This window comes from Pararge aegeria, chromosome 8 (genome assembly GCF_905163445.1).
Source record: "Pararge aegeria chromosome 8, ilParAegt1.1, whole genome shotgun sequence".
Lineage (NCBI taxonomy): Eukaryota > Metazoa > Arthropoda > Insecta > Lepidoptera > Nymphalidae > Pararge > Pararge aegeria.
Window position 1 is genome coordinate 6,289,507 of NC_053187.1, and position 16,247 is coordinate 6,305,753.

At 34.2% G+C, this 16,247-nt stretch overlaps 1 protein-coding gene across 1 annotated transcript; it reads right to left on the reverse strand.

The window, feature by feature from the left end:
- Positions 1–552: 552 nt before the first annotated feature.
- Positions 553–1,765, reverse strand: LOC120626108 (flexible cuticle protein 12-like). Its single transcript, XM_039893400.1, has 3 exons — positions 1,757–1,765; positions 1,139–1,292; positions 553–743 (listed from the first exon to the last, which is right to left on the reverse strand). Exons 1-3 carry the CDS (start codon positions 1,763–1,765, stop codon positions 553–555), a joined length of 354 nt encoding a protein of 117 aa, XP_039749334.1.
- Positions 1,766–16,247: the final 14,482 nt, after the last annotated feature.

A 16,247-nucleotide genomic window follows, 5' to 3' on the forward strand; every position in this document is an offset into this window, starting at 1 on the left:
ATCTGCCGAATACCGTTCGCATAAAAAAGGTAAAGATCTAATTTTTATCATACCATTAAAAATTACTAGAAGAGAAGTAAATATATAAACTTGATGCACGTAAATTACGAAATAAGTGGTCCCAAAACACATAAAGAAATTCAAATTTTAAAATATTTCTTTGTGCCTATCATGTCGAATCAAATTGATATTCTAGTAAAACAAATTGTGTAAGTGGTTATTTAAAGTTTCAAAATAATAGTTCAATACAAAGCCTTTCACTGTAACTGCATAGGAAACGCATTTTGTGACGTACGTTTTGATATCTTATCTTACAAGGACTGTTATTTTGTACATCAAAATGTGCATGGATTTAATATGTTACTATCTTAATCTCACTGAGAGTGCATCGCATATGTATTACAGCGGAAAAAGCTTGTGATTTGTGTACCTCTTGTCCAGGTTGAGTACAATCGCCAATTTCTAAACCAGTTCATACAACGGTATGTGGGTTTTTAACTATATTTCTAAGTTTTGAAAGAAAAAAAGTATGTGTGCGATGCGATTTATCTTTTAGGCGGGAAGAGGACGAACTGGCTGCGGTAAATGTTTAGCGTCGACATGGAAGCCGTCTGGACCGCCTCTGTACTTGGTGACGTACACCTTGCCGTCATCGCCGATAAAGCTGTACTGTCCTTCGATTTCTAAAACATGACCGCCATTTTGACCCGGCACTAGCCGCCCACGCTCTGATACGACTGTGTCTGAAAAGAATAACGAAAATATTTGAAAAAATAAACTTACAAGTTATAAAATATAAATAAATCTAGCCCCAAAGTAAGCGTATCTTGTGTTATGGGTACTAAGAAGACTGATGATTATTTTTATCTATAATACTTACATAAATACTTATAAAATACAGATAAACACCCAGACACTGAAAAACATTAATGTTCATCACACAAACATTTTCCAGTTGTGGGAATCGAGCCCACGGCCTTGGACTCAGAAAGCAGGGTCGCTGCCCACTGCGCCAGTCGGCCGTCAAATAGGATTAGGATATATATTTTTTTCTTATTTATTTAATTTTAATTATTATAACCAATAGTGGCGCTTTAATTTGCATGTAACCTTACTTTTTTATATTTATTTTACTCACTTTCAGCTGTAATATACCGAAGAGCGTACTGGCCAAACTCATCGTGGACTTCCTCATGTCGAATAGCGGGCAAGTACCTCAAGGAATCATCATCCTTTGCGTGTCTTGGAGGTGCACATAACGCCACTGCCACCAAGAATGCTAATACCACAAACTATAAAATAAAGAAACGGTACAGTGCATTATCAAACAAGTGTGTAATTTAAAAAAAACGCAAGCCTAGCGCTGTAAGAAATAAATTACACATTCGATAGAGACGCTAATGCAGCCGCCATATTGTGTTTTGTTTATAGCGAAAATAAAACAAACCTAGCTATATTCATTAATAAGGAAGAGAAACCTTACGAAACGCTTAGAATATTTTCATGGAATTATGAAATTATTATTTGATATTAATTATGAAATTTCCATAGAATTTAGGAATTTATAAAATGTATATCAAAACACAACTTAGTAACCCTTTAACACTAACTTTGTTTATAGATATAGGTAAGAAGGGACAAAATACGACACTTCAATAAGAATCTGACTTTACAATTTCCTCGATTGATATTTACTGACATAACGAAAAAAACATAAGTACTTTATTAATTCTTATAGTAAACTTTTTTCACTTACCAATTTCATATTGTATCTGTGACGTTACTGATGAAGTGATAGGTTCGGAAATGGTGTCAGTGTTTAAATACAGAATACGGTCTAATTTACAAACAGGTACGTGGCCATCGTTAATACTCTGTTGCAATTAAAATTCCACAGAAATTTCTACAATTGCAATTTATCCAATTAAACATTCCAAATAATTTTAATGGGTCATTAATTAATTAAATTATACACACTAATGTTTTTACCAATACCTTTTAGTTAACATTCTTAAGTAGTGAAACAAGACTCGGTATGAATATTACATAAATAACAATACAAATAAAAATAACTGGTCATTGATCAAGTGCGAGTAAGAGTATATGGTATGGGTTTCCTATGCATACTAGAAAAATAATTTCCGCGTATTTCAAGTAGGGCTATTTTATAAGAGTTTTCAAAACGTTAGATGCTTTGTTGCGACTTACGACTCCACCGCCGGTTCGGAAGACATTTTCTACCAAGAAGAAGCGGGCATAAGACTCAGCAGTTACTCTTCGTCAACAAAATTTTAAAATTAAACTGATTAATTAATTGACGGCCGATTGGCGCAGTGGGCAGTGACCCAGCTTTCTGAGTACGAGGCTGTGGATTTGATTCCCACAACTGAAAAATGTTTGTGTGATGAAGATGTTTATCTTTATGTTATAAATATTATGTGTATTATTCATAAATATTCATCAGAAGGCGTGTATTGGCGTAATATATTTATTATTAGATGGTATTAAAGTAATTAAATGTCAAATGTTAAATCTAATGTTACCATATTGGTACAAAAGCATATACACGACCCCACTTTTTTTTTTGCTGTGGTGAAATGTAAAAGCTTTATGGTCCTCCCTAAGCTACCTTTTGGGCAGGACAGACGTTATGTGGGATTCGTTTGCCCAAACTAAACACAAACCACGGCATGTCCCTCTCGTTGGCTTTAGTAGACGTCCAGGGAACCCGATGTATACTTCCCAGACGTCTACCAACATACTCGAGGGCTTCTGTACTTTTCCTAGACGGGATTCAGATATAATTTATTTTCGTTTCTAATTCAGTCCTCAATTCCAAGCCTGATTTTATTTTAGACTCTCGTTGGTCGGGAGATACCTTTTTATATATTTGGAATATACGCTTAAACGTACTAAATTTAAATAACTGTAAGTTACGAACAGAAAGACAGACATGAAGAAACTATATACTATAAGCGTTCTTTAATTTATAGCCTAAGCAACCCTAATTAAAGGTATTTATCGTTTTAAACTGGCTCTTGAACTATCTTATTTATTAATTCGTCTCGAACATCTGGTTCACATATTCAACCTATAACGTTCATTTAAAAAAGAGAATTATAAGGAATAACAATGGAAAATCCTTAATAATAATATAAAAAATGCGAAAGTGTGTTTGCGTGTTTGTCCTTACTTAACGCCCTAAAAAAGCAACGAATCGATTTAATTTTTGACACAGAATTAGTTAAAAGGACGGAGAGTAACATCGATTACATTTTATCCCAGTAGAACAAACGATAGCCATGGGTTTTGTTAAAAAAACGTCATAGAAGCGGACGAAGAACGCGGGCAACAGGGAGTAACATTATATATTAACACCCCAGGAGGAAGAAGTTATGATATACGTGGTTCACATTCACTATTGGTGCGTGCGGTGGAAACACCCCATAGTGATTCTTTAGCAACGCAGTTTTAAATTTGGCAAAGAATTCGCATGCATCCTGGAGATAGACATAGGTTGCATTTTATCTTGAAAAAGCTTCCAGATCCTGTTCCCACGGAATTAAAACAAAAAAGATTTTGTTGTATATGCTTCGAGAAATCTGTTAAACTGTGAAGTTGACTGTACAATTCTTAACCGATCTTAGTAAAATTTTGTATTGAGATATATGCATCCTTATACGCCAGGGAACTGACAGTTTCCGAGCGATATGAAAAAACCAATACAAATAACAAACAAACGCCGACGAAGGCAACAGATATAGTGAAATCAATAAATTAAATTACCCGTTGGCTTATTTGCGGACGGTACGAGGGTGGTGCTATGTGCTGTGAGCTATGTAAGAGGTTATCTCCGACGTAGAAGCCTATCTAAATCTGTATAATCGCACCCGCCAAATAATTATTATTATATGTACCGACGTGCAACGCGTAATAGGTCCCAAACCACTAGCTTCTCAATAAATGGTACGTTATCCTTTACCGTCTTCCTTAAGCTTAACACTGCTTCATGAGGTTTAAAGAACTAATAATCCATCTTTGTTATTTTTTTAATTTTACCTACAAGTTAGCCCTTCACAACAATCCCACCTAATGGTAAGTGATGATGCAGTTTAAGATGGTAACGGGCTAGCCTGTTAGAGGTATGACACCCATACCCCTAAGGTTTCATAGCATCGTACCGAAACGCTAAATCACTTGGCAGAACGTCTTTGTCGGTAGGATGGTAACTAGCTCCCACCATACCAGACCAGAGAAAATTCATAAATTATTAATTTCAAAATTATTTCCGCCGGGTATTGAACCGGATACCTCCTACTTATAAGATCACACGCGCTCACCATTGCGCTAATGTGATGTCATTTAAATTATCATTAAATTAAATTATTTATTATTTAAATTGTCATCTTTCATTTAAATGTCGTCAAATCTATTTCTTGAGAGCGGAAATATATATATTTATTATTATTACTGACTAAATGGTTATCAGTTTTACATGATTCAGTAAAATCGGTCGATAGAAAGAAATCTCCAACGAAAATTTGAAGTATTTATACTGAACTCGACGACTAGCTACTCCTAGAAATCCATAAATATAGCAAAAACACATTGCAAATTGTAACGTCATATACTAAAATCGAGTCCGGTTGCGTCACGGTCTTAAATTATAGTTAGTGCCATTAAGTTAATCATGTCTCTAGTTTAGTGTGAGCTTTGAGTTATCTAGGAATAGAACTTTTCGAGGACTTTCAAACACCCAACTTCCTTCACTGAATACGTCTACATCTGGGATCTCGATAAATAGCAAAAGAGGTTTGCTACCATTGCTTTAAGCAGTATTAAATAGAAAAGGTATAAAATTACTCACAACCGTTTCCACAAAGAAAATTTAAAAGGACGATATACGATGTCCTTGCCTTTTTTAGTGTGCAAATAATATGCATAAAAAAAACTTCATATTTTTAAATGATATTTAATGTGGAATGGAACTATCTGGTGTCTGTAAATAAATATTTTTTTAAAGATAGATAGAATAACTTTTACCAAGAAAAACAAAGATAAAAGTGCATAGTGATAGGGTGTAAAGGCGGCTTTTTCACTTAAAGTGATCTCATGCAGATAACCTAAGCATAAAAAGCTATCAGTAAAACGGAGAACATTTTATTAGCAGGATAAAAAGATTGACTTGTCACGTTTTGTTAAAAAAAGTAAGCAGTAAGCAACCTATTTTACATGTGAGAAAAAACAATCAAGTCTTCAAAAATATATATTAAAGAAAAAAGAAACAGTATAAGTAGCTGGGTATGCCTACGGCTTGAGTAAAGAACGTATTTACTAAAAAAAGAATCTTAACCTGCGGTGTAAAACAACAGTGTAAACCATTTTAACAAGCCAACGTTATTCAAGCAACAATCATTAGGAAATCACTTAATCCTCCACTGCAAAAATCGCTTAAACGCTTAATCCGAACAATCCTTGTGAACAAAAGGACCTCAAGTGACTGTAACGGAGCTCTTTGGAGGTGATGACTTCACGCTGCCCTGCCTTATCAACCTCATCAGCAAACTGCTCTCCAGTTTCTATACGCCTTTACAAGCTTTGAGCGTGTACCTATACGCGTATACGTTGAAGCTCTTACTGTATGCATATAGTGTTTTGTTCCTGCCTTTAGCGTATTATTATTCTATTCGTAAAATATTGATACAATATTATTTCTTTAAGAGTTGATAGTGTTTCGTTGCTTAATTTTTTTTTATATGTTTCGATTCGGAGTCTGGATTAGGTAGGTACTAAAATTAAAAAAAAAATCGTATATATTTTTTTTCATTTAGAAGGGACTTCATCTAAATGTAGACCCAGTTTTCGGTCGGTGGGAAATCAAAACTATCCGTTAGTCTATCTTCAGGGTATCAAATTGTGGATTTGAAAGATTTGTTTTCTTTCTCTAGCCGTAGATAACAAAGTTTACGTATCCGCGGGAAGGATATTTCTAGGATAAAACCTTCGCCTCCATAGTCTCCAAGACTCAAGCTATATTTGTGCAGAGTTTTGTCAATATCAGTGCAATGGTTTAGCCGAACTATGTTAACAAACAAACAAATAGACTGACGGAATTCCGCTTTCGGCAAAATAACACCTGACGAAGATTTCTCGTTAGTGCGTTAGATATTATATTGTCCATGAAAGCCAAAAAGAAACATTTTATAATTGTGACAGGACAATAAAGGCATCTTCCAATGTATTAGCATACAGTAGATACGATAGATGCAGATACTGTAGCTAACGTAGCTACTATGGGAGAGTGATGTACATATGTGTAGGTAGCAAGTAATTAGGCGACGCGCGGCGGGAGGAAACGGAAGCTCGCCGGAGATGAAGGCGCGATACAATATCCGGTTAGACGCCATTTCCGCCGCCAGACGCTCGTGTGTGCATGCCTTTAAACATAGTGGTTTTATTTTCATGTTTATTGGGTATTTGATTTTCAGCTGCTTCATATTTTAATAATAATTGAAATAATCTGCCAACTTTTTTTTAATTTACGTCTTTTACGTAAGAATTTCGATAAGTTATAATGGTTTAGTCACTGACCTCTATTATTATAATGTAATTGATATAATTTTTTTTTTATTTGGTTTATCAGCAACAGCCTAACATTTCAAAAAAAAAAAAATTAGCTTATGCAGCATGAAGACAAAATGTTCAGCTACTTATAGATAAACACCGCATGCAATAAATAGTGTTAAACTAGCTCACAACTACACAAACTAGATAAAAGTATCCAGTGTAGGCATTGTATAAAATTTCAGGCCATCAAAACAATTTGAAAGATGTAGTACTGCTATTTTATGTTGCCATAAAAAGCTAACATTAATTTACTATGTTAAATTAAATAAGTAAACTAAACGAACAAAATACTATGATTAAATACAAGCATAAAATAAAAAAAAGTAAAATTTAAATAGGAAACTGATAAAAAACATTTTATGCATATAAAATTAAATAATAAAAAATTTATTAAATTATTATACGGACCTCTATTACATTATAATTATAATATAATAAAGGACCTGTATTATATTATAATTATAATATAATAAAGGACCTGTATAATATATATAATAAAGGACCTCTATTATATTATAATTATAATATAATAAAGGTCCGTGGGTTTAATGGAAAATCGTACTATTTAAAACAGCTAAATCGAATTGTGTTTGGGGTTCATAGAAGTTTTAGCTTCGACTCAGAAAGCAGAGTCGCTGTCAACTGCGCCAATCGGATGTCTAACAATTTATGTTTTTCGTATAGCAAGTGATCTATTTATCGTTTTAAATAGTGGTTGTTCAGGGGTCTGGGAAAAAATAGGTATATACCCAAATCAAAATATCCACGCGAAGTTCCGGGCCACAAGTATTAAATAAATACACAATCCACAAATGCGCAGATGTTATACAAGCTACTACATGTTATAACTATGACAGTGTTGACACTCATTACGGGATGAATCTTCTGTTTATATGGTCCGTATAGTTTATTTGAGGTTTGTATGGGGTGCATTATAGGGGTGGTTTACAAGCACAGTTGTTTTGCGTGTTGACGCGAATGCTCTAGCTGTACTTGCGCAATTTAAGCTTTAATACAGTGTCGCACAACTACTTTATTTACATATAGTTTTAGACCGCAATTCGTCTATATTGACTCACTTTACTCACACGGGCCTGGTCGGGTGCGGTCCGGAAGTCTCTACATGCCTTTGAAAACATTATGAAGATCCCTCTAGCACGAAGGTTTTCTCACGATTTTATTTTACCACCTTTATTTCTAAAAATTAATTCTAAAAATTTAGAGGTCCCCAGGATCGAACACGGTACCGCCATGAGGGAGGCGATGTCGTGAACTTTGCTGTAATCACTTCTAAATTTTGTTTCTTTTTTCGGTTGCAGAGTTTTTTTTTTATTTTTATAAAAAAAGTACTTCTGGTGATAGAAGGACCAGCCTGGCGGTTGCAAAGACCAGCAAATGCAAATTGGGAATACAAATGTTAATAAGTAAAAAATAATTTTAATTAATAACATTAGCATGTTCTATTAATTTCATTATTGTTACAGTTAAGAAATATTCAAAATGCGTTCAAATTATTTCTACCATTGTAACTTCCGATTAATTATCTCTTTTCACTATTCACCCCTAGCAAGTGACACTCTATACGCGTGAGTCAGGAAGTATGAATTAGTGCGTTTTCATGCGTTTGCGGCGGCGCGTGCACTGTGATCCCGACATCATAGTACCAGTGTCTCCTGTGACGACTAACCCTAATTTAATATCATAGGACCCCATAAAAACACTCACGATTATTTATTTTTAAACAGGAAAATAAAAACTAAAAATAATAATTCAAAAATAGAACAAAATTCAAATAAAAAAATTCCACTCATTTTTATTATGTTCCACAATGTTTTATTCATCAATCATGTGTACTTTTACAGTAATTTTATAACCTTTGGATAGCTATAATTTGATTGATCTGGCATCAGTTTATATAAATTTTATATAATTGATATTTTAATTAATTTATTAGCTTTTTAAGAAATGTGTTGATAATTCTTATTTAATTATAAAATAGTTTCCAAGAAATAGTTAAAATTATATTTGATTCATAGCCATTGTTATTACTTAATACGGGTGATATAAATACGGGTGCATTTTCAATACACTTCAGTTTTCTATGAGACTCTAGACGATGCAATGATAACGATGTCTTTGTCGTTATCACTATATTATCATAGACTTACGAAGCGTTCATACATATATGTCACCATTATTGTGAGGTGAGGGTATTACTTTCATTCGTTAATTTAAAACTAAAGCTAGGAGGGTTCTAAACGCTCCGTGCTCTAAGAAGTTAGAAATGCCCACAACAAATTTATCCGGATTTTTTAAATTATCCATCTTACACTCAAATTAATAGATCTTCACCTTTGCAGTACTCCCCGCCCAATTGTACCCTCTGTCTAACTTGGTCTGTGTATTGTATTATCTGCTATATTAAAATTTTTGTCTGTGGTGTACAATGGTGATCTCTCTAAAGATGCGAAAATCGTTCAATGAAGGTAAAAATTACAACTGTGTCGAAGTTTTTGGTATCTATTTTATTTCTTTCTATAGGTAGGTAGGTATACGTACGCCAAATTTAATTTTTCCTTATATATCAGAAGGCAATTAATTTGAAAAAAAAGTTACAAAAAAAAAGCTCACGTCGAGTTACTTTTAAACGTTGTAATGCACATAAAATTTAAACTTGGATCACGCGAATCACTTCGTAAAAAATTTAAACGAATAGGTATACTTACAGTAGCATCGCAATATATTTATAATAATATAGTCTTTGTGAGACAAAATACTCTTTATAAACAAAAAGCTGATATTAACAATCGATCAGAAACGGACATTAATTAGTGATATCTGCATATCGTCTGCGAAAGGTGCAGAACTCCTTTGTGGGATTGAGTATACGCTTTTACAACATGATTCCTACGGTAATTCTGGACCTACCGTTGCATACATTCAAAAAATGTGTAAAAAAACCATCTAATACAGCGGGGTTACTATACATTTGATTAATTTCTTAATGACAAGGTAGATTGGAAGCTGCCAGCTTCGCTCTCATCTCCCGCAAGATAGAAAAATGATTGTAGATTTTGATGTTGGAAAAGAGCAATTACTGAGTTTCTTGCCGTCTCTTCTGGAATCTGCTTTCTGAACCGGTGTTAGAGTGACTAAAACAGACATACTTGACGTTTCAAAAGTGCTTATAAAGTAGGCCTACTTAAAATAACTGAATTTGAATTTTGATATAAAAAAAAAATAATAAAGCTAAGCTACTTGATTTCTTTGGAACAATCATAAGAGAACTTAAAAAGCTGACAAAGATATTGCAATGTTTAATATCTCATCACACACGATAGGTACAGATAGATAGATACCTACAGATTAGTCTACAGATAGCGGTCACCCCACAAATAAATCTGATTTACTGCTGATCCCATCTCTGTGCATTACCACCCTTGATTACTCCCTGCGGTAGCGCTTGCCGCCGATATTTAATAAACTGCTATGCAAGTTATAAAGTTATACAAAATACTAATTAAAAATACAACCCCTTATCAGAGATGAAAAAGTTCAGATAAATCGTTCTAGAAAGATAAGAGTCATACCTAATTATTAGTTTAAACATATACATTACGATTTAACATGTGTTACAGTATATTTATAAAGTGGGTAAATAGTTAAACTTTTGATAACTATAAATTCATATTTGTCAGATATTTTATTAAAATGATTAGGATTTTGCAAATACGCTTATAATTATTAATTAGTTAATAGATAGTTTTCAAGAAAAAAATAAAAAAAATATTTGTATAATTACCAATGTTTTGACATTAAGTATTTTGATATAAATACGACTGCATTATTTATACACTTCAGTCTTACATGGACTCGAACGATGCAAAGATACCTCCCGGTGTCTAGTCGTTATCACGTGTTTAAATAATTAATTTAAAGAATAAAAGCCCAAGAAATTAATTGAATTAAAAATTAGTTCAAGTCTAACCAGAAGGATAATTAGTTATTGTTTGTAGTCGTACAAGCATTAGACTTCTTTAAAATTACCTTGACGAAAAAAGTCGCACCATAAGGTTTCTATTTTACCATTTTAATAACTGAACCCTAAAAAAGAACGCATGCTAAATTCAAATTCAAAACTCATTTAATTCAATTAGGCCTTATATATAAGCACTTATAAGACGGCCGACTGGCGCAGTGGGCAGCGACCCTGCTTTCTGAGTCCAAGGCCGTGGGTTCGATTCCCACAACTGGAAAATGTTTGTGTGATGAGCATAAGTGTTTTTCAGTGTCTGGGTGTTTATATGTATTTTCTAAGTATTTATTTATATATAATTCCTAAAAATATTCATCAGTCATCTTAGTACCCATAACACAAGCTACGCTTACTTTGGGGCTAGGTGGCGATGTGTGTATTGTCGTAGTATATTTATTTATTTATTTACTTATGTAACATCAAGTCGGTCTACTTGTAATGACTCTACCACTGGTTCCGAAGGCAGATTCTACCGAGAAATGCAGGCAAGAAACTCAGCAGATGAGAGATAAATTAAAGAACTCAGTCATTACAAACGAAAGGAGCCATTTTCCTAAATGCTTAAATAGAAGCCAGGACTGGCTATTAAATATATATACTAATCGTCGCACACTCTTAAAAATCTATACTTACAAATTTGTAGCGCAAATATAGTAGGTATACTTTAAAAGAAATATATATTTAAATGTATGTTGGTGATTGCATTGCGTGCACATTTAATTCAATTCCATAGAATATCAGGCTTCAGTGCCCAGTGGCACTAAACAAAAATAAGATAAACTACATTTTTATCAACTGCTCTGTCTTGCGTTAATCGTCCAAACACAATTACATCTGTTATTTAAAAATAAACTATTTGGTTCTCGGTGACACCCCCTGATGTTCCTGGGCTCATTTAACCCCCTCGATCATAAAATGGAACAATAACTGCCTGGTCCAGGGGCGGCCGGGGATCTGATTGCAGCCGTTTAACAGCCCCACTTTAGGGCGAAATTGTGGGGATTTTGTATCGATTTTTGTTTCTCTAGCTTCTAATTAAGTAGTTAATGGATTAAATAAGAGAACTATGTCGATGATTTTCTCAATATGTATGCAAGGCGTAATTATTATTTAATTTGGGAGGTAATTTTAGTAATCAAAAAGACACATTGGGTCCTCTATTTCTATTTACTAATACGTACAATTTTATTAGTAGATTTCTTAAATAGAAAATACCCTATGTGCCTTCTTCTCTGCAGATACTACCTGCTTAAAAAAACTCGTCAAAATCAGTTCAGCCGTTCTAAACATTAGCCTGGCCAAAAATAAAAATTTTAAAAACCTTTGTTTGTGTTATCTTGACTCTCATCTAATCATCTGGGTAGTCATTTCTAAATCACTGATACTAAACCTTTGTTTATTTGGATATAGATTATGTAAATATTGAGAACACGACTAAATATTTACATAATCTATATCCAAATAAACAAAGGTTTAGTATCAGTAGAATAGTATCTAAAAGAATACTTTGGCTCATTCAATAATTATTACATATTGCTCTTTACTTTAACTGCCTCGTTGGTCAAGTGGTTTGATGTTCAACAACGGATCAGTAGGTTTTAGGTTTGAATCTAAGGTCGGGCTGAATCTTGGTAGGTATTGGGTTTTTCTGTTCAAAATATTCTCATTACCAGCCCCGAGTGAAAAAATGGGCGGTCAATATGCGTGCCTCGTAAAGTACGCTAAGAAGCCGCGCCGGTCCCGATTAGCATCCCGGTCGTTAAGGCCCACCAACACACATTGTAGCAGTGTGGTGGTTTCATGCCCTATAACCCTCTCTCCTATGAGAGGCGAGGCTGGAACCCAGATGTGTGACGCTAACAGGCTCAAGGTGGATATCTCTCTTTACATTAGAGACTTTACGTATCTATAACATTCAGCGAAGTCTTGTAAATTGTAAACCGACACAGGATTAAGTTGAAAGTGTTTTTTTTTACCAATAGGCATCTATGATGTTCGGAAGTATCTAGTACATGTATGTTATAAGTATTTATATAGTATTTAATTATCTTAGTAGGTACACATAACACAAGCTACGCTTACTTTGGCGACTTGATGGCGATGTGTGTATTGTCTACTTTATCCAAAATATATGTTATTTTAGCTGAAATCAAAGGTATTGTTAGTATAAGTTGCCAATTATATTTTTAAAAATTATTTCCCGCGAAAACGCTCTCCGTGTCATGGTCTCACTCAAGACGTCATAGGCAAAATAGAACTATAAAAGGAAGTCATTGTTCCATAGCTAAAGATTATCGTCATCATGCCTATTAAATAGTTTATATTGCAAGTAAGGTTTTTTTAAGAAACTAAAGAATAATTGTGATAGCTAGGCGTTATTGATGGCAAGTCGTTTTTCTTTTACAAAACTTTTTTGATCCCATAATCCTCGCAGTAGACGGCGAAAATTTCATAAATCAATCAAACTTCCAAAGAAAGATCATAACTCCCACGCAACGAGTCTTCTGGAAAACTTAAATTACTCTTTTTCCGCATTAGGTACGAGTGCGAAAAATCTTCTTGACGGGCCGAGAAATTGATGGTGTCGAAAAAATGGGCGAGTCTAAATCCGGCGAACTTTTTACGTCAGCCGAGTTTCACTTAAACGAGTTCCTACATCCATTTCGAAGTTGGTCGTATACGGCGGGCTGACAAATTTTAATGAACCTAAGCGGGCCGCTAATGTCTGCGACTTGCGTAATGGGAAAACTTGGCAGCCTCCGCCCCGTTTTAGAAGGAATTCGCCGAGGATTTTTGCCTTAAACGCGTAGATACAACCCACAAAGTTGCGATTGTTTTCAAGCACATTCACAAAAGTCAATGAAACAATTAATACTTCAGACATATTTTATACCTACTCGTAACTTATTTTGAATGAACATATGTTTATTGGCTCGTTTTCCAGTCAGCATTTCGATTACGGATCACAGTGTCCAGGGTTCGATGCCAGGTTGATGAGCCACGTAATGTCTCTTAAAAAGTTGAAAGTCTGTTTTAAACGTAAGCTTATAGAAAAGTTCTATTTTAGTATAAAGGATGAGGTACGTAATCGATAAAAAGCATGGGTGTGAATTATTGGTCTAACCAGGTTGCTCTTCTAATAATTTAAAATGACAATGTGAGATGGTGATAACCAAAAAAAAACACTCGGCTAAGTTTGTTGTGGGCTCCTACTTAGACCTGGACCAGGACGCTTTGGAACCCTCGTAGCTTTAGTTTTAAGTTTACAAATATTGGTTATGACCATCATCACACTACCGTGTACACATTTAAGCATCAAAAATGCAATCTATGGGCCTACTTGAATAAAAATATTTTTGACCGTGACTTTGGTTGTATTTTGTGAAATAAATTCCCTGTACCGCTACGAAGAGCACGTTAATTCGCCGCGATTATAATGACTAGTAACGGATAATACCTAATCGTAAAAGTCCGCCAACCCGCATTGGAACAGGTCCAATTTAAAAACAAATATCCCGCGTTAATATCAAAGAGATGTAAAACTTAACATCGCAAAATTTTATACGTTTTTTATACAAATAAAACTTACACTATTATGTTCGAACTGAGTTACTTGCCGGCTCAGTGAAATTTGCCTTACGAACCGGTGGTAGAGCCACTACAAACAGACTTACTTAACATCTCAAAAGTGCTTATAAACCAAGCCTACTGGAAATGAATAAATTTTGAATTTAAGTGAAGATGGTACAGAGACAGCATGAATACTTAATTAGAGTAGAAGTAGTAATTTCAATATTAGATTACTCGTAATTATAAAGATGTGCCGTTTATTAATAGTGGGCTCTCGTTCTGTATAAAACCTTTTTTGTCCACCTCGCAAAATAAACGATTGTATCGTTAATATAAAATTCTACCAATATCTATCATGTCTGTATGTATCACTACTAAGGATAGGATTTGCTGGTTTGAACGCAATCTTTTTATAAAAAGATTTTCATTAATTTTCCGCTATAATATTTCTGCATAAGTAATGTTTTAAAATGTTTTCAAACCAAAGATATAACAAATACATACGGAAAAATTGCAAAATTTGAAAAACTCGCTTGGCTCACTCAAAAATGTTTTAATTCACACAATTACATTTTGAAATTGTATTATACCCCTTCAACAATAAAATGCGCAATCATTTTAGCGTGTGCCATTCGAACTCTTTCATCGTTCGAACGGTGTACATTACATTATAAATTTAGACGTGGTCGTTCTATGACCAGCGAAAAAACGTAGGGACCACATGATTGTGATTTAAACAGCGAACCCCCGGTTAAAGGCGGCGTTGGAGTCATCCATCATACGCTTTACATATGTTTGAATAAAGCTCGTGGGAAAACGATTTCCTCTCAGAAGTTAAAGCGGCGTTCTGCAGCTACGTAGGGTGACCACGGCTTTGTGTGCGTGACCTTTGGCCGACCGTAATTAGTGGTCTTTTGTTTTGTTTTGGCTGTCAGTTGTCCTAGATTAGACTACTGTTTTCTGTGCGGGCGTTGGTTTAAATTATAAAATAAATCATTATACCTACAGCAAGTTTTATACATGTACGTTCTAAATCTTTTTCATTATAATTAAAAAAAATAATGAGCATAACGAAAACCCACATAAATATACTTTATTCCGATTTTGAAGTGACGTTTTAAGAAAAAAAAAGTAAGGAAAAATACATTGGAAACTTGAAATATGTCATCAGGTTGAAACAAAGAAAATATGAAGGTTTTACATTATTTGATATTTTAAAACATACTTTTGTTTACATTTATATTTATTTTAAGACAGCTAAGAAATATATTTAATTCCCAACTTTCAATATAATATCCATTATTCTACTAGTCAAGGATATTTATTTGGTACACACATTAAATGAGCTATGAAAAAAATATTATTTTGACGTTATGTTGTGGCGGCCGTCTTGGTTTTGAAATATGTCATAGTTATTGAGAGAGTTCTGACAAAATATGCAATCCGCCATTTTCCCAATTTTCATCAAACATCGCTCACTCAATCAAACTTCTAAAGAAAGGAAAACTCCCGACTGATTTAACTTTCGAACAAAAAAGCAAATTCTTAATCGGTTCATCCGTTCGGGATATACACACACACACACATACACATATGCACACACACACATCACACACATACACATATGCACACTCATACGCATCAAACATAATATAACACCCTGTTCTTGCGTTTTGCGAGTCAAAAAATATACAAAAATATTTTACCAAAAAATCAATGAAAATTATACAAGTAAGTGTTGTCTCAAAATCTTCACCTTTTCAAGATGATGACCTACAAGGGTGCATTAGAGCGGCGTGGTGGGTCTATGATCTAAAACTGGGAGAGACGAGGACTGTGCCCAGCAGTGGGTCGTTGAATCGTCCTCACTCTTCTAGCACTCCTATCCAGCAATGGGGACATGAATAGACTAAGGATTATGAAAGCAAGCTGAGTTTACATTTATACGACAGTCCTGAACTATAGCCGTATCATGGTGCACATATTACAAATAGCGGATTAGGGCAGTTTAGCA